This window comes from Chinchilla lanigera, unplaced genomic scaffold (assembly GCF_000276665.1).
Source record: "Chinchilla lanigera isolate Chin_1 unplaced genomic scaffold, ChiLan1.0 scaffold00060, whole genome shotgun sequence".
NCBI lineage: Eukaryota > Metazoa > Chordata > Mammalia > Rodentia > Chinchillidae > Chinchilla > Chinchilla lanigera.
Genome location: NW_004955461.1, coordinates 12,339,327 through 12,365,040, shown reverse-complemented (window position 1 = coordinate 12,365,040; position 25,714 = coordinate 12,339,327). Strand labels below are relative to the sequence as shown.

At 37.5% G+C, this 25,714-nt stretch overlaps 1 protein-coding gene across 3 annotated transcripts in view; it reads left to right on the top strand.

Annotated features, from left to right (window-relative positions):
* Positions 1–25,714, top strand: part of Fam135b (family with sequence similarity 135, member B) — a 298,271-nt gene that overhangs the window by 138,754 nt on the left and 133,803 nt on the right. For all 3 annotated transcript variants that reach the window (XM_005398048.2, XM_005398047.2, XM_005398046.2), the window contains exon 3: positions 16,913–16,992. In XM_005398048.2, coding sequence (XP_005398105.1) covers positions 16,913–16,992 — 80 coding nt within the window. The remainder of the gene's footprint in view (positions 1–16,912; positions 16,993–25,714) is intronic.

Genomic DNA, 25,714 nt, shown 5'->3' with positions numbered 1-25,714 from the left:
AGTGTGTCTTAGTGAGCATGTGCAGTAGAAGAACATTAGTTATCCCACGGCAGCCAAGAAGGAGAGAGAAGGATGGTCCCTCTGTTCCTGTTAAAGGCACACCTCTCAACAACCTAGTTTCTTTTCACTAGGTTCCACTACTACCCAAGGGTGCCACCAGCTGGAGAGAAAGACTTCATTCAACACATGGATGACCTTTGGTGGATGTTGAAAATAAAAACCATAATAAATATCTCTGAGACTATGGATAGACTATATAAACTCTCAGAGTCATGGTTTGTGTATTGTTAAAATGGGAATAATCATTGCTGATAATTTTATCCACATGCATTAGTTTGGTATGACTGCTGTAACAAATTTCCACAATCATAGTGGCTTCAGCAGCAGGGGTTTATTATCTCAGAACTCTAGAGTATAGAAATCTGGCCCAGAGATACAGCTCAGTGGCACAAGCACCTGCCTGGCAAGCGCAAGGTCCTGAGTTTGATTCCCAGTAACAAAAAATAATTTTAAAAAATTAGGGTATAAAAATCTGAAATATGTCTCAGAACAGGGTCCAAATGGTGCAATTTAACTGATACTTACTTCTTTCAACTTAACCCTATTAAGAAGGTTCAGTTGAAGAGGATGATTGATACTTAAAGTGAAATTTAGTAGGATCAAGTAGTTTTAAGAAACAAAATTCAGGATATCTAACTTTTTATAATATAGCTTTATTAGTGCCTAATAATGTTACAAAATGTTGCGGTTTGAGATGGTATTTTCATATGTGCATAAGACCTTTGAAGCATGTTAGCCCTTCCTCTTCTCCATATATCTCCCTTTATTCCCCTTCTGCTGTCTAATAAATGTTCCTTCTGATCATAGTCTCCCTTCTAATTTTGTGCCTTTTGTTTTTTAGATTCTGCATATTAGAGAAAACAGGTGGTATTAATCATTCTGAGTCTGGCTTATTTCAGTTAACATGATGATCTCCCTTATCCATTATCCATTTTTCCACAAATGACATAATTTCTTTCTTCTTTTTATTTTATATATACATATATACATGGTATGAGTATAATAGTATAAATTTATATATAGTAAATATATATAAACATATATAGTAAATGTAATATATATAATAAATATATACTTTATCTACTCATTTACTTTTTCTGTTCATTCATGGATGGACATTTAGGCTCGTTCCATATCTCAGCTATTTTGAATTGTGTCACAATGAGCATGGATATTCAGGTAACCCTAAAGTGTGTTGCCTTTAATTCCTTTGGGTATATAACAAGATGTGGTATTCCTGGGTGATAGGGTAGTTCCGCTATTGTTTTTGTTTTGTTTTGTTTTGTTTTTGATGATCCTTCATAGTGATTTCTGTAGTCCCTATACTAATATAGTAGTCCCTATACCAATTCCTACCAGAAGTATAGAAGTGTTCCTTCCTCTCCCGAACATCTTTGCCAGCACTTATTGATTGATGATTGATTGATTGTTCTTAATGATGGTCATTCTGACTAGGGTGAGATAGAATCTCAATATAGTTTTGATGTTCTTTTCCATAATCGACAAGAACTCTTTTTCATACCCTTATTGGCTATTATTATGCCTTTTGAGAAAAGTATTTGTGCAGTTCCTTTGCCCATTTATTAATTGAGATATTTTGTTGTTTGTATTAATTGTAACATTTCTTTATATATATTCTATATACTAATCTTCTATCAAAAGAGTAGTTGACAAAGTTTTCCCCACTCTCTCTGCTGTTTCTTCACTCTGTTGTTTCCTTCGCTAAGAAGAAAATTTGATGCAGTGCTACTTTTTGATTCTTGATATTATTTCTTGCGCTATTGGAACACTCACTTACTGTGCCACATTTTCAAGTGTTTCCTTGAGTTTTCTTCTTGGAATTTCAAAGCTTCAAGTCCTACATCTAGAGTTTTGATCCATTTTAAAATGATTTGTACACTGAGGGAGTGATATCTACTTTCAGTCTTCCCCAAGATCATTTGTTAAAATGGCTACCTTTTCTCCATCATATGTTTTTCTCTTCTTTGGTAAAAGTCAGAAGCCTATTGTTGCATGAGTTTGTTTCTATGTCTTCTATTATATTTCATTCTTGAACATGTCTGTGTTTGTGCCAGTACCATGCTGTGTGGCTTTGTAGTGTACTTTAAAATCAAATATTGTATTACCACGTGCATTGCTAGTTTGGTTATAATTGCTTTGGCTATTCTAAGTGTTCAGTATTTCTGTAGGAATTATAGGAGCCATTTTTCTAATTCTGTGAAGAATGCCGTTGGAATTTGGTGAGGATTGCACTGAATCTGTAGATTTCCTTCAGTAATACAGCCATTTTAATAATATTGGTTTTGCTGATCCATGAACATGGGAGATCTTTCCATCTTCTGCCGTCTTCATTTACTTTCTTCAGTGTTTTATAATTTTTCACTGTAGAGGTCTTTCCCCTACTTGGTTTGGTTGATTTTAGATATTTTATTGAATTTTTGATGCTATTGTGATTATAATTGTTTTCCAGCTTTCTTTCTCAGCTAATCCATTACTGGTGTGCAGAAAGGCTATCAATTTTTCAACATTGGGTTTTTAGACTGCTACTTTGCTGAATCTTCACATGAAATAGAAAAGTCTTTTAGTGATTTTTTTAGTGTCTTTTAGGCAGAGGATTACATTGTCTGTAAATAAGGATAATTGAATATCTCCCTTTCCTGCTTGTATTCCTTTTAGTTTTCTCACTTGCATAATTTTTCTGCCCAGAATTTCAAGAATTATAATGAATAGATGTGGTGATCATGGACAGTATATCATTTCTTATTTTAAAGGAAATGCGTTCAATTTTCCCCCTTCACTATGATGCAAGCTATGGGTTTATCACATACAGCCTTTAAGATGTTGAGGTGAGATCCTTCTATGTTCAGTTTCTTTAGGGATTTTATCATGAAATAACATTGAATTTTATTGAAGGATTTTTTTTCTATGTCAACTGACATTCTGTGTTGTTGAATTCAGTTTACAAGCATTTTATGAAGGATTTTGCATTTGTGTTTATCAAAGATAATGGCTTAGATCTTTTTTATTGTATCTTTATCAAAGTTTGGTATCAATGTGATACTGGCTTCATTGAATTAGTTTGGAAGTATTCCTTTCCTTTCTGTTTCATACAATAGTTTGGGGAGTATTGGTGTTAGTTATTGTTTAAAAGTCTGATAAAATTCAGCAGTAAATGTATTTGGCCCTGGGCTTTTGTTTGCTGGGGAATATTTTTTTAATATTCTTTCCATCTCATTGCTCACTATTGATCTATTTAGCAGGTTTCTTTTGTATTTAGGTTTATTGACTTATTTAGTTCAATTTTGGTAGGTCATATGTGCCTAGAAATTTATTAATTCTTCTAGATTCTCAAATTTATTGGAATATAGTTTTCAAAATAGTCCCTAATCTTTTTCTGAACTACAACACTGTCTGTTATAATAATCTCATTATATCTAATGTATTGATTTTGGTCTTCTTTCTCTTTCAGTTTGTTTGACTAGGGGCTTATCAGTCTTATTTATTTTTTCAAAGAACCAAGTCTACAACAAAATTATGTGCCTATGAAGATTAGCTGGAGAAAAAATAAGAAACACACATTTATCTCTGGGATTATCATCCTAGTTCTCTTTCTCTACCTGTGGCTTTGATAATGCGTTAGATCTTGCCATTGGCTGCATTTCTTCTGGGGCTAATCTATGGGATGGTTTTGTTTTTCACAAAGGATTTATGTGAGACCAAAGAAGACTGCATATATGAAAGTTCTTTGCTGTGTCCTGGCACAGAAATACTTAATAAATCTTGAGTATAGCTGTTCCTGCTTCTGGTACAATCTGACAGAAAATGATGCATAGCTCCTAGCAATGATCGACCTGTCATATATTCAGTGAAAACACCATTAGGATATGACAGTTTTTGGTGGGGTGGATGGCATTTATGCCTCTTCCCTTGGTGATAGAATTATTGAGATGCATACTGAAAGGTAAAAATCTTGTATCTGTATCAATAAAAATTTGCCAATTATTGGCCCATGGAGACTTACCCTGTAAACAGGTTCTATTTTGTTGACAAACTGTTTTATTGCTAATGTGTTGTCCATTGTTACTGCTGTTACTGTTGTCATTGTCATTGATATATGAACCAATAAATTACATTTTAAAGATATTTCATTTAAAAAGTTATACTTCTGTCCCCTGAAAAGTAGAAAGCCCTAGCAGCATGCCTGGTTGTAATGAGCTGCTGAAAATTTGCAGCTGCCCTGTGGACAGGCATGTAACTTTCACTTCTATCATTGCCCCTTTCAAGATGCAGGTGTTCTTGCATATTTTCTTGTCCTTCTAATGGAATTTTCAGATGGTACTTGTGATTTTTTTATGTTTATATAAGAAACTGCTGTACCTCAGACTGGATAATGTATCAAGAACATAAAGCTATTTCTTATAGTTTTAAAGTCAAGGAAGTCTGATGTTGAGGAGCCATGTCGGGACAGGGTCTTCATCCTGATAGGGACTCTGCAGAGTTTTGAGAAGGTCAAAAGCATTACAGTATATGGTGAGGAGCTATATACAAGAGACAGAAATAGACTGTGTTTTTTTTCTTAACAGAACCAGTGTCAAGATAACCCATTAACCCACCAATCTATTAATTCACTCATAACTTAACCACCTCTCAAAGGTCCTACCTCTGTATACCTCACTGATGGCTCACAATGAATTTTCATGGGAATATTCATACCATCATAGTAAAATGTAGTTTTTACACTCATAATGCTTTTAAAAGTGGGAAAATATTAATTGTGACCAAAGCTCTTGTAATAATTTTATATTATTTCCCTGGTTCCTGTAGCCATTTGAGTTTGCTTCAGCTAGTGTGCACCCTTATAATTTCTAATATATTCAATCACTGCAATGACAGATGTATATTTCATTTTTAAAGAAGTATCAAACATTTTCCAAAGTGCTTGTTCCATTTTACATTTCCAGCAACAATATATGAGTGACACAGGTTGTTTGCATAAGAGCCAGCATTGGGTGTTTTGCTGGAATGACAACTGGTGGTCAACTTGTAGCACTCAGCTGAACTGAACCAGTGTGATGCTGGGTGTGGGAGGCTGACCTGAGGATTGCTGCCAACAACACAAAAACAAGAACTGGAGAGGAAGGAGAGAAGCTGTTGGGAACTGTTGGTTCTCCTAGACAAGATTGTCATGCTGGCTTTCCTGATGAACTCAGATGTTCTCATTGTCAGAGGAGCTCGGGATCTTATTGCTGCTGAGAAGAGCTGTGGAACTTTTTGCGGGGAGCTCTGGTACTTAATTTGAGTGTCGCTTTTTGGCTACAGAGAGGAAGATGGTGCACTGTGCAATGTTCAGGAGAAGCTTATCATGCTGGCTTTGCTGATATGGACTCAGCTGTTATTGTTGGAGAAGCTTGGGACCTCGTTGTCACTGAGGATTGCTATCATACTTTTTGGGGGAGCTCTGGTCCTTACATTGGGTGTCACTTTCTGGCTCCAGTGTAGATCCCTCAGCCTGCTAGCACAGATCCTTCATCCCACTGGCACAGACTTTCTAGCTTCCACCATTGACCTTTGGACCTTCATACCTTCCCAGTGCAGCTCCTTGAAACAGGCCTGCATGAGACATTGTCGTGGACTCTTGGCCTCTAGTTGGACTTGTGGGGGCATTGTTATAGGCTCTAGATCGTCAGTGGGACTCATGCAGGACACCGGCATGCAATCTAGGCCATCAGTTGGATTCTTTTGGTCTTTAGTGTGGGGACAGATTTCCTGCACTCTCCTTGTATATAACTTTTTGGGTGACTATTGTAAAATAATCTTACAAATTATGTGTCCTATATTATTCCTTTCGTAAACCCTGACTACAAAAAAATGTTGTCATCATTTTTCATTTTATTAACTTTGAGAGGTGTGTGGTAATCTCACTGTGCTTTTAATTGTATTTTGGCTGAGATCAAGCACTCCAGTGACTTTTTTAGAATGTGTTATTGATATATATATTTATAGTATACATGCTACTTTGATATACATAGTGAAATGTTTAATGCAGGGAAATATATTTATCACCTTCCTTAGTTACCTCTTCTTTATTTTTAGCTTTTTGGTATACACACCTAAAATCTACTCTCTTAACAAATTTTCAGTATACAAAACAGTAATATTATCGATAGTCCTGTGGCTGTGCATCCCATCCTATAGAATTGCAAATTGAGATCTTTTCATGTGCATGTTCCCTCTTCTTCCCCTCCCCTCCCCTACTAATCACTGTTCTAGTCTGTATTTCTATCTACTTTGCCTTTTAATGTTCCACACATAAGTAAGTTGAATGTAGTATTTTCATATGAGTCTATCTTACTTCACTTAGTGTAATGTCTTTCAGGTTCATTTATGCTATTATAAACAGAAATATCTCCTTTTCTAAGGCCAACTACTCCAATAAATCAAGCTCCTGTATCTGTCTGTCTATCTGTCTGTCTATCTATCTATCTATCTACTTATCCATCCATCTCCCCCCCCAAATTTTTTTTATCTTACCCCTCTAGACCATGACCACTTACATTGGTTCCACATCTTAACTATCATGAAGAGTGTTGCCTGAAACATGGGAATGCAGATAACTCTATGAAGTGCTTATTTCTTTTCACTTATTTCATTTCTGTATATACCAGCTAGGTTGATGGTAGTTCTAATTTTACTTTTGTGAGGAGTCTCCATACTGTTTTACATAACAGTTACGACAATTTATATTCCCACCATCAGTGTACAAGGGTGCTCTTGTGTTATACCTTCTCCACACTTGTCGATGCTTTCCCTTTTCATAGTCACCATCCTCACAAGGGTGAGATGATGTTTCATTGTGGTTTGATTTGCTTTTTTGATAATTAGTGGTATTGTATACTTTTCTAGGCATTTGTTGGTTATTCAAATATCTTCTTTGCTGGTCCATATTTTTGCTGAATTATTTGTTGTTATTGTTGCTGAGTTCCATGAGTTTTTGTATATTTTAGTTATTAACTCATTATGACACAGGATTTACAAACACTTTATTTCATGTGTAGTTTGCTATTCATTTCATTTTTCCTTTGATTTTTAATTTGATGTATTTCCACTTGTTTGTTTTTGTTGCCTACGTCTTTGGTGTCATATACCAAAAGTCATTTCCAGGACAAATGTCACAGAGAGTTACCTCTGTCTTTTCTTTTAGAAATTTTATGAACTTCAGAACTTGCATTTGAGTGTAAAGTACATTTTGAGTTAATTTTTGAGCATGGTATTGGATAGGTTCACAAATTCATTCTTTCACAGGCAGATATCTGCTTTTCTTGACACCACTTTTTGATGAGACTTCCTTTAGTCCATGTGAAATCTTGATGTCCTTAGTATATATTAGTTGACTCTATATTCGTGGGCTTAATTCTGGGCTCTGTATTCTGTTCCATTGGTCTATGTTCCTTTGTATGTCAGCAACTTGCTGTTTTGACTATGAATAATTTGTAATATAATTTAAAATTGGGGAATCTTGTGCCTGCAGCATTGCTTTTTTTACCTGAGGATTGTATTACTCATTCAGAATATTTTGTGATTTTGTGTGTATGCGGAATTACTTTCCATATCATCAGAATTATGACTAGTGTTTCCCTGAATTTGTAAATTACTTTGGTCAATATGAGTGTATGAGCATCTTTCTATGAATTCATTTGACCCCTTGTGTACTCTTTGGTTAAAAGTTCTTCATGTATTTGTCCATTTTCTACCAATATTTTGTTTGTTTCCACTGCTAGCATTTGGAAGTCCTGAACTTATTGTAGGTAACAGTCCTTTATGAGATACTTTATTCTCATTATTCATAGTAGCACTTTTGCATAAATCCATAAAGAAATAAGAAATAATGACACATTGGTCCTAGGTGCAATAGAGTGTTTTGTTTGTGTGAGCATTTGGTCATATTTTCATCGGCTGATTAGTAGATAACCTTGCTTTATGTGTGCTTCAGTTTTAGGATACTTTACTTAGCATATACTGCTGATTCATCAGCAATGAGCATAAGCAATGGCACTCTAGATCATACCTGAAAGAAGCTTTTATCTAACATGCATACTTTCTATATGAGTCACATCTGTAACCATCTTACATTGAGGAACATGAATCAGCACTTCAGCACTACCCTGGAGGAGAGTTATTTTAAATAACCCTCTTCTTCCCTTCCAGAATCATCAACAAAATGCCTAAAAATACAGAAAATCCTGACTCAAAACAGACTCTAAAAGGGGAAACTCATTTGTGGGATTGTGAAGATTGGTTGGGGATCTGTATGTCACATGTTTCAGTATTTTTTTAATTTTAAAGAGAATAAAAGAACAATAAAAATCATACAGAATTTCAAAACAAGATGATAGGAAATTAACAATGGTTATTACATTGCGTATTGTTATCTTAAAGTAGTTGCTCAGATTACCAAATATAAGCATGTAAAATTGATCAGACAATGTAAGCGCTAACTGTTCCTTGCAATGAACTAATAGAAATTAGTAATACAAGTATCTTAGCTATTTTGTGTATCTATAAGTATTTTCCCCCCTTTCTTCTTTTCTCCTTTCCCATGTCCCAGTTGTCCTTTCCTTTTGAGCAGTTTCTTTCCCTTTCACAATATCTATTGTACCTTTTAGACCTTATTTAGTCTTTCAGGTTCTTACACTAGGGAGACAATATGATGTTTACACATATGAGTCTGATTTATTTAATTTTTTAGTATGGTCCTTTTGTTGGGTCCATTTACCTATAAAAGTCTCAAGTTTATCCATCTATATAGCTGAGTAATACTCCATTGTATAAAAATAGCACATATTTTTCATCCATTCCTTGGTTGATGGGCATATATGTTGATTCCAAACTTCAGCTATTACAAATTGTGCTGCTACAGACATAGGTGCACATATGTCTTTGTGGTATGCTGTTTTTATTTCTTCTGTGAAAATACCCAAAAGGGGAATAGCTGGGTAGAATGGGACCCCAAATCTTATTTTTTTTCGGAATCTCCACACTGATTTCCACAGTGGTTTCACCAGTCTACACACCCACTAGCAATAGAGAAGGATTTCTTTTTCCCCAACCCCCACCAGGATTTGTTATTGGTTGATTTCTTGATGATACCCATTCTTTCTGGGGTAAGATGGAATCTCAGTGTTATTTTAATTTGCATCCTTGAATGACCAATGATGTTGAACATTTTTTCATATATTCATTTGCCATTTGTATTTCTTCATCTGAGAAGTGTGTATTCTTTTCAAATGTTCATTTTTGGATTGGGTCTTTGAATTTGGGGAGTCTGATCTTTGTAAATTTTTTATATACTCTAGGTGGAATTCCTCTGTCTGAGGGACAGTTGGCTAATTTTTTTTCCAAATTCATGGTTTTCTTTCACTCCATTGGTGATTTCTTTTCGGATGCAAAAACTTTTTAGTGAGATGAGATCCCAGTTGTTGATTCTTTGAAGTATTTCACATGAAGTTTGGTTTTTGTTCATGAACTATCTGCCTACCCCTATGTCTTCAAGATTTCTACTTACATTCTCTTCCAGTAGATTTATAGTTTCTGAATTAATATTTATATCTTTGATCCATTTTGCCTTTACTTTAGTGCATGGTGATAGACATGGTTCTAGTTTTAGTCTTTAGCATATGTTGAAAGCCAGTTTTCCCAGCACTATTTAGTAAAGAGGCTATCTTTCCCCAACTGAACATGTTTAGCCCTTTTTTTTGGTAAAAGATCAGGTGGCTGAGTGTGTTTGTGGTAGTTCTTGCATTTTCTAAACTATTCCATTGATCTTCAAATATGTTTTTTGCCTTTACCATGCTGATTTTAATATAATAGTTTTGTAATGTAATTCCAAGTCAGGGAGTGTGATGCCTGTTGTCTTACCTTTCTTGCCCAGGATTGCATTTACTATTATAAGGCTCTTCTGGTTCCAGATGAATTTTAGGGATATTTTCTCTATAGATTTGTGAGGTACAACAATGGTGTTTTGACTGGTATTGCATTAAATCTGTATAATAGTTTGGGGAGTATGGCCAATTTCACAATGTTGATTCTTCCTATCCATTAGCAAGGAATATCTTTCCATTTTCTGAAATACTTTTTAATCTCTTCTTTCAGAATAATGTAAATTTCAATGTATAGATCGTTTGCTTTCTTTTTTGGATTGATTCCTAAGTATCTCACTTTTTTGGATAGTATTGTGAAGAATATAGTTTTTTGAGGTTCTCCTTCAGTGAGTTTGTTGTCTGTGTACAGGAATGCTATTGATTTTTGATTTTGTATCCAGCTATGCTACTGAATTTTGTTATTAAATTTCAAAGTGTTTTGGTGGATTTTGGGCATTTTCTATATAGAGTATCTTGTCATCTGTGAATAAAGATAATTTAACATCTTCCTTTTCTATCCTTGTTCCTTTTATTTTTCTCTCTTATTTAATTGTTCTGGCTAATGTTTCCAGAACTATATTGAATAGGAGTGGTGCAAGTGGACATCTTTGTCTTGTTGCTGATTTTAGAGTAAAATCTTTCAGTCTTTGTCCATTTAGTATGATGTTGGCTGTTGGTTTCTCATAGATGGCTTCTATCAGATGAGGTAAAAACCATGCATGCCAATTTTCTGTAGGGTTCTTTTTATCATGAATGAGTGTTGGACTTCATCTAAAACTTTTTCTGCATCTATTAAGGTGATCATGTGATTTTTGTCTTTGGCTCTTTGATACGGTGTATTACATTTATAGATTTGCATATGTTAAATCTTCCTTGCTTGTTTGAGATGAATTCCATCTTGTCAGAGTGTATAATCATCTAGATGATTTATTGCATTCTTTTTGCTACTGTTTCATTGAGGATTTTTGAACCTATATTCATTAGGGAGATTGGTCTGCAATTCTCTTCTTTTGGTTGGGTCTTTCTCTGGTTTTGGTCTCAGGGTAATACTTGACTCCAGGAATGAGTTAGGGAAAATTTCTTCACTTTCAATTTCATTAAATATTTTGTGGAGTATGGATGTTAAATCTTCTCTAAGTTTCTTGTAGAATTCAGTTGTGAATCCACCAGGACCTGGGCTTTTCTTTATTGATGAATTTTAATTATGTTTTCATTTCATTGATTAATATTGTGTTATTCAGAATTTTTATATCATCTTTTCAGCTTTGGTAATTTATGTTTCTAGGAATCTGTCTATTTCTTCTGTGTTTTCCATCCTAGGAGAGTGAAGATTTTTGAAGTAGGTATTGTTGATCTTCCAAATTTCCACATGATCTGTAGTGATTTCATCCATTTAATGCTTATTGCCTGACTTTGAGGTTTTTTTTTTTCCTTTTTTGATTAGGTTGGGTAGGGGATTATCAATTTTATTGATTCTTTCAAAGAACCAAGTCTGATTCATTAATGCTTTGTATTGTTTTCTAAGTCTCCATTGCATTGATTTCTTGTCTGATTTTTTAATTTCCTCCCTTCTTTGAGCTTTGGGCTTCACTTGCTTTTCTTTTTCTAGAAGTTTGAGGTACAGCATTATGTTGTATATTTGTGGTCATTCTATTTATTGATTTGGGAATTTGCTACTATAAATTTCCCTCTGAGAACAGCTTTCATTGCTTCTGACAAGTTTTGTTAAGTTGTATCTGCATTTTGGTAAGTTGTATCTGCATTTTATTTTGTAGATATTGTGTAATTCCTTCTTTAATTTCACCTGTGACTGATTGGTTGTTGAGGAGGATGCTATTTAATTTCTATATGTTTATGGAGTTTTTGCAGTTTCTTTTGTCAATAATTTCCAATTTCATTGCACTATCGTCAGATAATATGCATGGGAGAATTTCAACTCCTTTGCATTTACTTATGCATGTTGTATGTGGTGGGGTATGGTGTATTTTAGAGAACATTCTGTATGCACCTGAGAAGAATGTATATTCTGATGCTGTTAGGTAGAACATTGTGTAAACGTCTACTAGGTCTATTGTTCATAAGTTGGGTTCAATTCTGTGAATTTTTGCTCTTTTTTGTCTAGTTGATCTACCTCTTTGTGACAGTGGGTTATTAAGGTCTGCTATTATATTTTGTTATTGCTTACTTGATTTTTCATGTCTATTAATATTTCTCTTATAGAGTTGGATGCTCCCATATTGGGTGCATATATATTGACTGTTATCTCTTCCTCTTGAAATTTTCTCCTGACAAAAATGTAGTGACTGTCTTTATCTCTTTTGATCATTCTTGGTTTGAAGTTCACATTGTCTGTAAACAGAACAGTTACTTCTGCTTTTTTTCTGGGTTCCTGTAGCAAAAAATATCATTTTGCATCCTTTGACTTTCAGTCTATGAATTTCCTTCTGATTTAAATGTATTTTGTATACAGCATATTATTGGATTTTGTTTCTTGATTGACTCTGCGAGTCTGTTTCTTTTGATTTGTGAATTGAGACCATTTACATTGATGGTTATAACTGGTATGGTTTGCCTTATCTTTTTCATATTTTCCTCCTGTTCTTTCCTTACTTTTCCCCTTTAATTGCTTGCCCTGCTGGTGGTTCCTTTCTGTTGTTGTTCTTGTAATTGTGTTCAGTTTTATCTCTTCCTAGAATATCTTTCACTACTCTTGGTAGGGTTGGTTTGGTGGTCATGGATTTCTTTACTTGTTGTTTCTCATGGAAGTATCTTACCTCTACATTAATTTTGAAAGATAGTTTTGCAGGGAACATCAATCTGGGTTATAAGTCATTTTGTTTCAGGACTTGAAATGCTTCACTCTAAGCTCTTCTTAATTTTGTGGCTTGTATTGAGTAGTCTGTTGTGATTTTGATTGCCTTTCCTTTATAAGTTATCTATTTCTTTTCTGTAACAGCATTTAATATTCTGTTCTTGTACTGAATTACTGGTATTTTGATTATTATATGTCTGGATGTAGACTTATTTTGGTTATGGCTACTTGGAGTGCTATATACCTCACTTAACTATAAGTCGGTTTCTTTTCTCATGCTTGGGAAATTTTCTGCTGTTACTTCTGCAAACAGTCTTTTATGTTATTTATGTTGACTCCTGCTTTTTTGTTGACACCTGCTTTTTTGTTGACACCTATCAGTTTTACATTGTTCTTCTTTCATTACCTTGCAGTCATTGAGCTGTTATTTCCTGGTACCTTGTTATGCTTAAGAGATATTTCCTTTTGTGATTGCTAGCTGCAATCCTGTCTTCAAGGTCTGAAAATCTATCTTAAGTTTTGTTCTAATGATTTTGCCAGCTTTCAATGGAACTTTTAATTTCCTGGGTATCTCTTGGAATCTGTTTCATACATTTTTATTCTTTCCTATATTTTTCATTCAAGGTTTCCATCATTTTTCTATGTTCCTCTATTTTTTTTTAATCTATGTTTACTTTAGATACACTGAGTAATTTTTTCATGATGGTTATCATTTCTTTTTTTACTTGAACAATTATTTCTGATATGATTTCTTCTATAGACTGATGGAGTTGTTTCTTTACTTCAGTTGCTATCATTTCAGAGATTTCAGGTGTATGACTTCCATTTTCTTCTATATTGATGTGTCCTGGACTTGTTCTGGGTGAGCTGGAGGTCTGACATTGCAGTTTGTTCCTTTGTCTTAACATTTTCTATTTGAAAAAATTATTTTATTCTCTATGATGATCTTTGTGAATTTTGTTAGTGGGTAGTTATGTTACTAGTATTAAGGCCTCCCTAGGAAAAGTCTGTCCTTCAGAGATATCATCTGTGTGAAGGAGACTCTTGGTTTGTGTCTCTCCTAAGATCCTACCTTCCCAATTAATTGAGAGTGGGATTTTTGTTTCTGTTTGGGTCAGTCCCCAGTCTTTTGGTATAGGGCTATGATGAAGTTATTACCTCAGGGGTTCCTAATATTGTTACATAAGAGAAAACAACTGATTACAACAGGTATGAATTCCTAGCTACAGTAATATAAATAACAATAATGATAGAAATAATTTCCACACAATTTAGAAATTGACAAACTATGATAACTATTGTTTTTGTACTAGGATCAAATTATTGATTTTGTACATAGGAGCAAAATCTTTCATGATATAATAGAACCATTCATAAATTAGGAGTTTGTATTCACAATATTTCCTCTTGTTAGAGTAGATTTACCCTGAGTTCCTCCAAAAGAGCAAGCTATTATGCCCCCGTTACTTCTTGTGCTGGCCGCCTGTCCTACAATGTAGGGTGACGGTCCAGGCACCTGGTTTCCTCTGAACTGAGGTCTCCTCAATGTCAGAGGGGTGATGTGCAGGGTTTCTTCACTCCCATGTGGCTCACCAAGGCTCATCAAGACTCCCTCCATGGAAGAGGAGCAATGATCATGTTTTAGTATATTGACAACTGTGCTCATATTTGTGAATGACCACAAAGATGCTGTTAGTATTTTAATGGAGATTAACAAATAGGCCAGTCCATAAGTATGGTATATATCATTGGTGGTGAAACTATGGCACATTTTTTTTTTTATAAACTGAAGCTGTGTTAATGTTATGATTTTTTTTTCATAGCTAAAATCTCAGTATTTAGCTTTAATTACAGTGTGGCACTTTGCCACAAATAAGTGAGTTCTGGATTTCAATTTGGGCACTCATCTCTAAAACTTTCACCATCACTGGTGTACACATACACCACAAGTCAGCTGCATGTAATTTGCAAATATTTTATGCCACACCAAGTATATATTGTAATCCTCTTACCATTATTCATAGAAAATGTTTACTTTTAATGAAATCAAATTTATAAATATTTTATTTTACACTTAGCATTTTTGGTATCAAGTCTAAAACTCTGTTTAGCTCTACATTTAAAATATTTTAAAGCTTTCTATTTTTTCTAAAATTTATAGTTTTATACTTTTCACTGAAGTCCTTTGATTTAGTTTGTGAATAAGGTATGCCATTAAATTTGAAGTTCATTTGTTTGATATTTGCTTTTGCTTATGTATGTCTAATTGCTTATGTATGTCTAATGTATGCCTATGTATAGCTAATTGCTTTAAAATTTCATTGAACGGGAGACTTTTTTCTTTTACTGAATTGGTTTTGTACTTTTTCACAAAAATTACATGGGCATATTTATGCCCTTGTTGGTAATGGCGACAAGGTAGCCATCTACATTTCTCATGCCATTACCCCTCAAAGAAGAGTAGGTAGAGTTCTCACTACTTTCTGTATAGGTTAAAAGTCTGGTTCCTATTGGAGAACTTCTCTGGGTAAGCTAGGGATTGGTAAAGGTGGATCTTTGTATAGCCTAGCAGTAGTAGATCTTTATGCTTGCCGGTTGGCCTTAGCTAGTGGGTGGAGATGGGGTCAACTGTTTTTTTCTGTGTTGCTTGACTGAGATAGTCACTTACAATCTAAAAGTTTTCTGTCTTGCTAAGCTTCCCTCTTCCTGATTTGTGGGGGAGGTGGGTAATGATTTTTTCTTGGGACTTGTTTTGTTTTATGACTTTTAATGTTAGCATGTTAAGTATTTCACTATCCAGTCTGGGGCATATAAGATAAGAAGAAAAAGCAGAGGACTGGCCACCATGATTTTTCTTATGTCCTGAGCTCCCTATCTTGTCTTTCTTCTCCCTCTTTGAGAATATCCTTTGGTTTGCTTTGTATATCAATTTTTGATAGTGTTTGGTTGTTTATCTTATGCTTGTTTGGAACATTAGGGAAAAATATCATATTCCATTTTCTGGGAAGCAGAAGTTGTGGTGGTAGGTAAATTTTCTTTAAAATCCTCAGTTTACAGATATAGAAACTGTTTAGAAAAATGTATGAGTCAAAGTTACACAGCTCAAAGTTTCAGAAAAAGTACAACCATGAATCCAGATCCAGAGCTCTTTGCTGAACATCTGCTTTGCTCATCACATGCAAGTCCAGACAGATAGAAGACAGAAATGCTCTAGTATTCACAATGCCACTGAGTGAAGGGGGTGGAGAGTGACCCTGCTCTGACTCATTGAGCCATGGGATATGAAGTGTTCAGCATCCATTTTTCTTCCACTTCTCTTCATTTTATTCACATTCCATTTCTCAATAGATTTCAAATCAGTGGAAGAGGAGAACACTTATAATGCCAGAAATGTTCTCAAGAGCTTGCAAGCAGAAAGGTCATTAGCTGTAAAGCACAGAACTTGAAAAGATATGTCTACAGGTGTGGCCACAGAAGGCACAAAGGGTTTCCTGACAGTATAGGAGCCTATATCATGTCTTGAAATCATAGCATTTGGGTAGATGTATTAATGAAAAAAAATTAAAGAAAGTAAGGAAAGATAAATACACTGAGAAAGTGTTTGACAACACCCCAAGAGATAATTCAGCTGCTATATGTCCTAAAGAAGTCTTGTGTATGTATGTGTGTTTGTGTTTTTGTGTGTGTATGTGTATATGTGTGTGTGTGTGTATGTGTATTACAGCATGAAAGCAATGCAGTCTATATATGTATTTTCTACCATAGGTTATGAAAACCTATCTTCCTGTACAATTGAAATTCTCTCACTAAAGTAAAGTCACACTTCTAAATGTAACTGTGTCCCATATATTGTTACCTTATTCTCGTCACCTCCATCCTGGTCCAGTCTTGTATGCTTTCAAATGAATGTCTTGCTTCCAACTAGAGCCCATCCCTTCCCCCTTCAACTCTGCTGATAAAATTCCATTCTCTTTTCTGCCAGAGAAATTTCATGCATGCTTTTCTGTATGCCACCTAGAAACTTCCTGGTTTCCTACAGCTTTGCAGATTAAGTGTAGATATTTTTAGAAGTCAGCACAAAGAAGTCAGATCTTCAGCCACCTGTCTTCTGCTCTCTTCTTAGGTATTACCAGATCCGAGTGACCTTAAAGGTGTCCTCAAGGATCCCACACAGATTGAGTGCTTCCATCGTTGGGCAGACAGGTGAGTAGAACAGTGTAGTGGGCTCTTGTCCCAGTGGTAAACCTTCATTTATCATTGTGTGCCAGGACACAGTAGAGTGCAAGGGGCACAGAGGCACTCAGCAAATCACTGTGGAAGGGTAGATGCAAGCTTCTTGGAAATGCACACCTACTGTTGGAAGTGGCCTCATGTGATCGTTGTTGCAAGGAGCTGAGGAAAACTCACTGTGCCAGGAGTGGTTGTCCCTGGGGACACACTGGCTATGGGGGTATGATTGAAGTCAGATCAGGGATGAAATGGGTAGGAAATGGCATCCAATATGTAGCTATGGTGAACCCTGTCATTAAAGAACCCCAGGTAGTCAGGTAGGGTCAGAGGACTCAGAAGTTGGGCATGTGTGGTGACATCTTCCATGCACAATGGGTTCTAAAAACCGTGCACTCAATGTGATGTAAAGTGATGGAAACCATTATGAAGCAGCTCTAAGCAGGATTTAATATTAACTAACTGGCTTTTCATGTTTACTTGGGAGTTGTCCAAAACTGAGGCACCTTGTCTAAAGATGGGAAGTGGACTCATAGTAAATAAACCTCTGTGGGTCACTGGTCATCACTGAGGCCTATATTGGCTTGTGAAGCTGTGACACCTCAAATGACAAGGTAAGGCCACAGCTGAGGATGTTTGGCTCCAACCCCAGTTAACCACAAGGAGACTGCAGCTGCAGGCTCCACACTCCTACAATAAGTACCAACCTAAAGATAAGGTAGTTCTGATTGACATAATTTACTACTTGGGAAAATTCTCCCAAGGTCCTGCCAGATTCCCGCTTTTTCTTGAGTATCCCTCTCCTTTGTTTGTGAACCAAATAAATATGGGCTGCCCAGAGAAATCTTTGTCTAAACTCAGAGAATACTGAAGCTGTCAGAGAGTTAGTCCCTCCTGGAGCCCTGAAATCAATTCCATTGTCTTATTTAAGCCTTCGCCAGCCACTCACTTGGGAGATTGTGGGCCTGATCAGCAGTAACTAAGGGTTATTTAACCCGATAGTAAAGGACTTCAAAGGACACCCCAAGTCCCATTCTCAAGGACACTGGAGTATTGAGTGTCCAGGCCTCTGAGTAGGCACCCTACAATACAGCTAAGTCAGAAATATAGAACTTATTGCAGAAGATATAAAGATGGGTCTCAGATTACCTAGTGGAAACACAAGATGGTTACATTGGTAAATTTGAGACACTTGCATAGACTAGCAGTTCTTAAGAAGAATGGGAAAGACTTAGGGGTGGTGCAGAGAAAGTAAGGGAAAAAAGGCAAAGGTGCACAAAATCCATTACGCTTTAAAAGTAAAAGTAATAAAGAACATTACAGAATTCAAAGTCTCCTTAGAGGTGTAGTCATAAAATCCATTTGGAGCTGGCAGAGATATTAAGATGAAAGAAGTCATGTGCAATTGGATACTTACAAGTTCAGAATGTAAATGTGGTGGTCTGCTTGACCTCATGTTGTAGATGTGTCTACGTGTGAGGGATCAGCTCCTTAATGCAGAGCAAATCATTAGGGAAGTCAAAGGACTAGGATTAGTAGACTATTTCAAATCTATGATAAGAAAAAGAATGATGCGTTGACTAACTGTTTCTGGTTTTGAGCAGAGGGAATGTTAAGTAATAGTCAAGTCCCATATTTCCAAGATATTTCTCCTTTTATTCCACTTATGTTTGGAAATAAGTAAGATATCTCAGAGGGAAACAGAAGTGGTCCACCATTATCTTATAGTACATGTTCCCAATAATTCAAGATTCCAGCACTTCCCCTCCATTGCTGGACCTTGAGTTACCTGAATTGCACTTCAACCCCACCACAATTTCCACCAAAAGCTCCTGCATCCACAGAAGGAGGTTATTTGGACCCTGGCACTGTAGGAACTAGTTGTGCAACCTCAGGTAAGTTATCGGCACCTTGAGCTTTACTTTTTCACCTGAAATATAAGGATAAAGCCATCCTCCATAGGGTTTTTGTATTAAAGGTTATAAATGAAAAGACAGTTTCTATTTTATAGATTGTAAATGCAAATATGTCAAATGTAAATGCTCCAGGAAAGGATCTGGCACCAAGTCTGACAGTTCTACCTTTGAGTGGTCATAGGGTCTGTAGTGTGAGGCTGGGGCCAGGTACAAGCTCAGTGGAGGGACTGATCAGATGCAGCTGACCTGATAGTGGTCATCTGCAGGCTTCTGAAAAGGACTTCATGGGCAGCATGAACTCAGATCCTCATGTATACAATGGAGGTGGTTGGTGGTTCTTATCTCAAGTTTGTGGTGTGGATCAAATGATTTATGCTGGGCACATAGTCAGCTCAGAGTCACCCTTCCTAGACTAAGCATGGCTATGATGCTTGGCATACTTGTGTATTTGATAGTAGTCTTCCCACTGCTAGCCCTAGGGACAGAGCCTTGGTCATGGGAAGCTGCCTTCTTTCCCTGGTGGAGTCACGGTCATAGTAGGAGACAAAGAAGTGGTCAGATGAATACAGAAGAGACAGACTGTGATAGACCATTCATCATGTATTGTACCAGCTCAGAGCCTGTCAGTTGGGGAAGAAAGGGGCTCCCAAAGGAGACCTGGAAGGAAGAAAATCCAGCCCTAGAGATAGGGACAGATGGTTCAGGCAGAGGAAAGAGAATGATTCATATCACTAGAGACATTTCCGGGATGAGGACAGGTCTGATGGGGATGTTGCTAACAACAGGTGTCCTAAGAAAGGAAGCAGAGGGCAATCAGGTTTGGAGCCATCTCCTGCCACACTGAGATCAATTTTTTCTCAAGGGCATGGCCAGGTGAAATCAAAGCACCCTGATGACACAAACCCAGCAGGGTTAAAACACATGGTGTGCTCATAAATCTCATAAATTAAGGGAGAGAATTCTGTTTTTCTTCTCTTCTCAATTATGTAAATTATGTAAATTCTTGAATAATCACATTATCGAGAAACATATTCTGGTTGTATGGATGATGTAGATACAGATTCTTTAAATAGGAAATATATCAGGTTAAATTTTACAAGTTATTTATGATTAGCTCCTGCACATAAAGTGCAGTAACAGTTCTCTTACATATAACCTGCATATCCTTGCACCTTCTCTCAGTTTATTTTAAAGGTAATTTGCCAAGATTTCTCTGGAAAATTGATGACTTGTTCTCATCTGAGTTAGCCAAATATCACATTGAGTAGACATCCACTGGATTTCAACCCTCAGTGGTTAGGAATGATCCTCTACTTGGCATTCTAGAAAGATCTCAGCATTAGATCTCAGCATAGTAAAAGAATAGGGAGTAACAGGAGCAATGTCAGATGTGCTCATTGACTGTGCACAGAGTACAAAGGCAGCCCTTTCACTCTGAATCTGGAGACCCTGAGCACCGTGGGCCTAAAGTTCAGTATGCATGTAATGGCCATAGGGACGTGAAAGTTAACTTTCAGGTGATTATCTAATGATTCCCTGAGCCTAGGACATCCCTTAGCTGTACTACAACATAAAAGGAAAAATAAGACATTGCCATATCTTCCTGCTGTGGTACTTTCAATTGGGAAGCTGTCCATGGTTATTAAGAGAGCAAGTCTTGGAGCAGGTGGGACTTGCACTTACCTAAGGGAAAACCCCACTCATTCACAGCAGGGCTTCCTGTGTCAAGCGAATACTTCAGCTGCTGAGCCTTAAATTTCTACTTACGCTGAACACACACATCTGTGTGTCTCAATGTGTGTGAGTGTGTACATGTAATTGACTTCAAATGGTATACCTTGTTCTTAAAATATGTACTAAACTTACATCTGTCAGCCAAGTATGTGACATATTCATCCAAATCAATATTTATGAATTCAACAAATTTTTCTGATGCTGCTTTCAGGTAAAAAGATATACTATGCCCTGAGAAATAGAGAAATAGATAATGATTAATTAAAGTATGATTGTTCAGGTACTCCAGGAAGAGCACCCAGCTGGAAGAAATTTAAAAATGTGATTAAGTTATTGCAAAGCCTTATTTTATCTTTTCTTCTGACACCAAGGTTAAGAGTAATGGACTTGTCTGTGACTGGGGATAAATGTGAAGTATGCTTAACCTTGGCTATTTTCCTCTACCAAAAGGTGTTATTTAATAGATTTTACAGCCTCTTTCTATCTTGAGATTTTTTTTCCAGTCATTTTCCTTGGGGGATGAGCAATTAGAGCACACGTAGGGAGGAAGGGCTATCCACATATATTGAGACTATGGTAAATAGGTAGGCATGAAATAGGCATCTGCTAGTCTTTGTTCATCAAAGCAAGAACAAAGATAGTGCAGTGAATTGTGGAAATGTATAAAAATTGCCATGATTAGTTTTAGTAATGTTTTGAGAGGTAATTTCCATTTCCATTAAGTGAAAGCACTTAAGAGCTTTGCAGTGCAGAGGGCGGGGGAGAGACATTTATTCTCTAAATGAATCAATGTAATTTCTTTTCAAGGTCTATTAAAGTGCACCTAAATATCAAATATGCCTGTTTTCATGGAGAATGCCAAGCAGGTAAAACACTCCATCTCACAGGCTTTGAGTTCCTGCCTGGTGCACAGGAGTGCCTGCTCAGGGTGGCAGAGGGGCTACCCCATGTAACCAGCATTTCACTGAGGGTTTTCTATCTATATCACTTTTAACCAGTCACTATAGGAAGTTCAGACTCATGCTTAAATTCCCATTAAGGTACTCCTGGACTACCCCAGGAGTCTGCTGTGCCAGCTGTTCAGGGATCTGGTGTTGTCTGGTTCAAGCCAGGTAGCTGTTCTCTGCTTTGTACTTGAGACTGCATCTTACAGCTGCTTGACCTTAGGGTCCTCTGTCACGAAGCTTTCTTTCATCTCCTGCGGCCTCTTGATTTTCATCCCTGCCCCTGCTTCCACTGTCCTTCTCTCATTCCTACCATCATTCCCAGAAAGATTGTACAGGCTGTTCAAGGACAGTCTCCTGCTCCACCAGAATTAATCACTGCTCATCTGTGTGTCATTCATACAACTCACATACATGCAGCTTGGAACCCTCCAACACACCCCTCTCACTTGGTACCTCCCCTACCCAGTGGGTTTTCAGTCACCAAGAGCTGAGCTTTATTTTGGAGAACCAGCTCAGTCTGCAGGAAGCACTTTGTTCAAGGTTTGAGCTTGTCCCTGGGATTGAGTCCCACGCCTGCCCCTTGCTACTCACAGCTCTTGCAGTGAACCAGTCATTCCTCCTTCCAAGTCAGGGAAGCCCAGCTCCCCTGTCTCAGAACTGGGAAATGGGGATTTGCTGCATACCTCAGAGGATCTTGCAGGGCCAGCCTGAACTGCCCTGACTGGGGCTTCTGGAATGTGCCAATCCTCTCTTCTCTTTTACTATCTTTATTCCCCACTCCCTCAGCTCTCAATAAGGGCACACCCATGATAAAGTCTTTGGGAGCACATCCTTATTTGCTGCTTCACATCTGTATCCAGAAACCTTTAGATACAGTGCAGTAGTTAGGAAGCAAGACTAGAAGTAGCTAGACTTGGGCTCACCTGAGCTCACCTAGAGTCACTTGGATGCCTAGCGAGCCTGTGCCACTAGATCTTGTGAGTCTAGGTCTGTATGAGTAGTCTTGGTGCTGTGTTGTAGCTTTCTAGAAAAGGAGCTAATACTCTTAGGAAAGAATCGAGGATTGGTTGAGGTTCTGTACCAGGTAATAAAATTCCTATGACACTGGGAGCCTACATTTGCTTGGATTTTCCAGTTCCCATATACACCACGACATCAGTCACACCTGTGTACTACTTCCATCCCCATCTGGCAAGGACAGGCTTTCAATCTACCTCACATTTGATGTGGATTCCGTTGAGATGCTATGTTAGTCAAATTTTTATCACTGTGACAAAATATCAGTATAAATGGAAGGATGAACATTTATTTCGATTTGTGGTTTTAGTGGTTTGGGTCCCTATTTGCTTGACTTCATTATTTCTGGGCCTGTCTTGAGTCAGGACATCATAGCAGGGAGTGTGAAGTGGAGCAAAGTGCTCACTTCATGGAGTCTGGGAAACAGACGGGAACCATCCAGGGACAAAATATGTGTTTCAAAGTTGTGACCCATGGGGGCTGGGGATTTAGCTCAGCGGCAAAAGCGCCTGCCTGGCAAGCGCAAGGTCGTGAGTTCGGTTCCTGGTACCGGAGAAAAACCAAAAAAAAAAAAAAAAAAAAAAAAGTTGTGACCCAATGCTACTCACGGTAGGTCTCACCTCTGAAATGTTCCAAGACTTTCTGATAGTCTACCAAACTACAAATCCATCAATAGATTAATCTATTGATGAGGTCAGAGGCCTCATGATCCAATCACCTGTGTTTCTGAATGCTGCTATATTGGGGAGAAGGCTTTCAACATGTGTGTTAAGGGGAGCATCTCAGATCTAAAGCATAACAGACACAGGATATCAAATTCCAGTTCCTAAAAGTCAGCTGTGTGACAGGCAATGCTGACACAGCCCAAGGACACTCAAAGATCAGATTCTGGAGTAGGGAGGAATGTAACAGTTGCAATGTGAGTGGTGAGGAGAAAGGGCCCTGGGCACGCAGATTTTGCGAAGCTCACCCAGGAAAAGCCACTCTCTTCCTGAATCTGCCTTTTGTGAGGCACACCTGGCTGTTGGTGTCCAGTGTCATTAATGCAAGTCTCCCTGTGCTCAGAAAATGAGGAGATTCCTCAGCAGGTCTCTGTGCAGGTGGCATTGCTGCTCTGGCCATATCCGCATGGAAGGAGGTTCCAGGTACTCTTCAGCTCCTGATGCCTTGGTCCTCTCTCAGGCAGTGGCACAAACACCTGTACCTGTTTGCAGCTAAGTTTCAAGCAAAAATGTCTGGAAAGAAAGGGATGGGGAATAACAAGGCCTCTGGAGCTGTGTGCAGAAAGACAGCAGCAGGATTCAGACTAACTAACCTTGTGGAGAAGGAAAAGCAAGCAGTCCCAAGAGCAAAGGTGTGTGGGTCCCCCTGAACCTGGAGCCCTTGGACTCCTCCTTCAACTGCTTGGGGCTGTCTTTCCTTCTATGTAAAATGGAACTGAAAATAATGTTAATAACACTTTCCTAGTATGAATGCTGTATTAAAATGTTAATATGTATAAGTTTGGTAGTTAAGCTTAATAATGTCAACTTGATTGGCATAGGAGCCATCTGGTGGGTTAGTAAAATACACTTCTGTGTGTGTCTCAGTGGGTCTTAGAGGCTTGACCTTGGGAACTGCATGTGGTCTCTGGCTCTCTCTTCTAATGTTCTCCTCCTCTGCTTCCTGGCTGTTTTGCTGCCCTAGGCACATCTACTATAACGTTATAATCTTGAAACCAGCTGACCATGGACTGGACTCTCTAACATTATGAGCCTTGCGAAACCTCTCTCAAGTTGTGTGTGTTGAATATTATGTCCCAGTGTTGGGAAAGCTAATAGAAGCAGTGACATAAGCTCTCAATCAATGCTATATTTAGTTTTATTTCAGAAGCCAGAATTGGCAAGAATGAGGGAAAGTTCCATGGGAAAAAACGGTAGTAATGGGTTTTTGATCATTCAGTGTTTCTTGAAGGCGCTCTGTGTGCTGGGTACTGGTTTCCTAGTCCAAAGAACACTGAATTGCCTAGCTGTGTATGTTATTATCTGCCTCGGGGAATGGCTCTCACGGGAGAGATTCCAGCAGGGTTTCCAGCATGATAGAGTCTTTGGATAGTGAAATGGTGTGCACATATTTAGAATTATTTGGTCTTTATAGACATAAATCTCATGGCTCAACATCTGGGCAAGCTACATTATACTTCTAGGCATTTTTTATTTCCTGAAAGATTAGGAATCAAAGGCACGCTTGTGTTTTACAGAGTTCCTTTGATTCATTGTTCTATTTCCATGTGCCTAATAAAAAATTAAGAACATATTACTTCAGGCAATCAAATGGATCTACATTTTCCCATAGAGGCCCAATGACTTAAACAATGAGGCACATTTTAAATCAAAGTAGAGTTCTTCTGAAGATTGCTATTATGAGACCAATTTCCCCAAAATGTAGCTTTTTGTGCATCTGGCAAATATCCTCCCCCCTTTTTAAATGATGGTAGCCAAAAAACAAAAAAGAGTTATGACTTTAGGTTAAAACTTCTCAGAAAGAAAATTAGCAAAAAATTCTTGTCTTACTTATCTATATCCATGTTGTATTTGGACGGTTACAGAAACAGTATTGACTACTTTGTCTTCTTAGCTAGGCAGAAATAGAAGCAATGGAGGCTACCTCAACATTTTACTTAGCATGTTCAATAGAAGAGCACTGGAATTTTGTTTATATTATTTTTTGAACAATGCACCCACCTTAGCTAAGCCTTAATTTTTTCTTGAAGACTGTACTATCCTGATCCATCACACATACTTTAAATCTCAGGGGATCTTTGAGATACAGATGGCTTTATCAAGCCTGAGAGGTCAGCTACTCATGGGTCTCCCTGATACAGCGAGCTCTTCACCCCTCTGGAGGTGGTTGGGTTTCTGCTCATTGTAATTCAACTCTGCTAAGGGGAGACAGCCTCTGTCTTCCACACAGAGTGATACTTTAATAGGCCACCAAGATGATATGGGATCGCTACTCAAAGAAAAAATTCTCCTTTATCCCCCACCTTTGGGATTATGATAGGACTGCAACTAATGCTTATGTAATGGTTACTGTCCCCCAGGC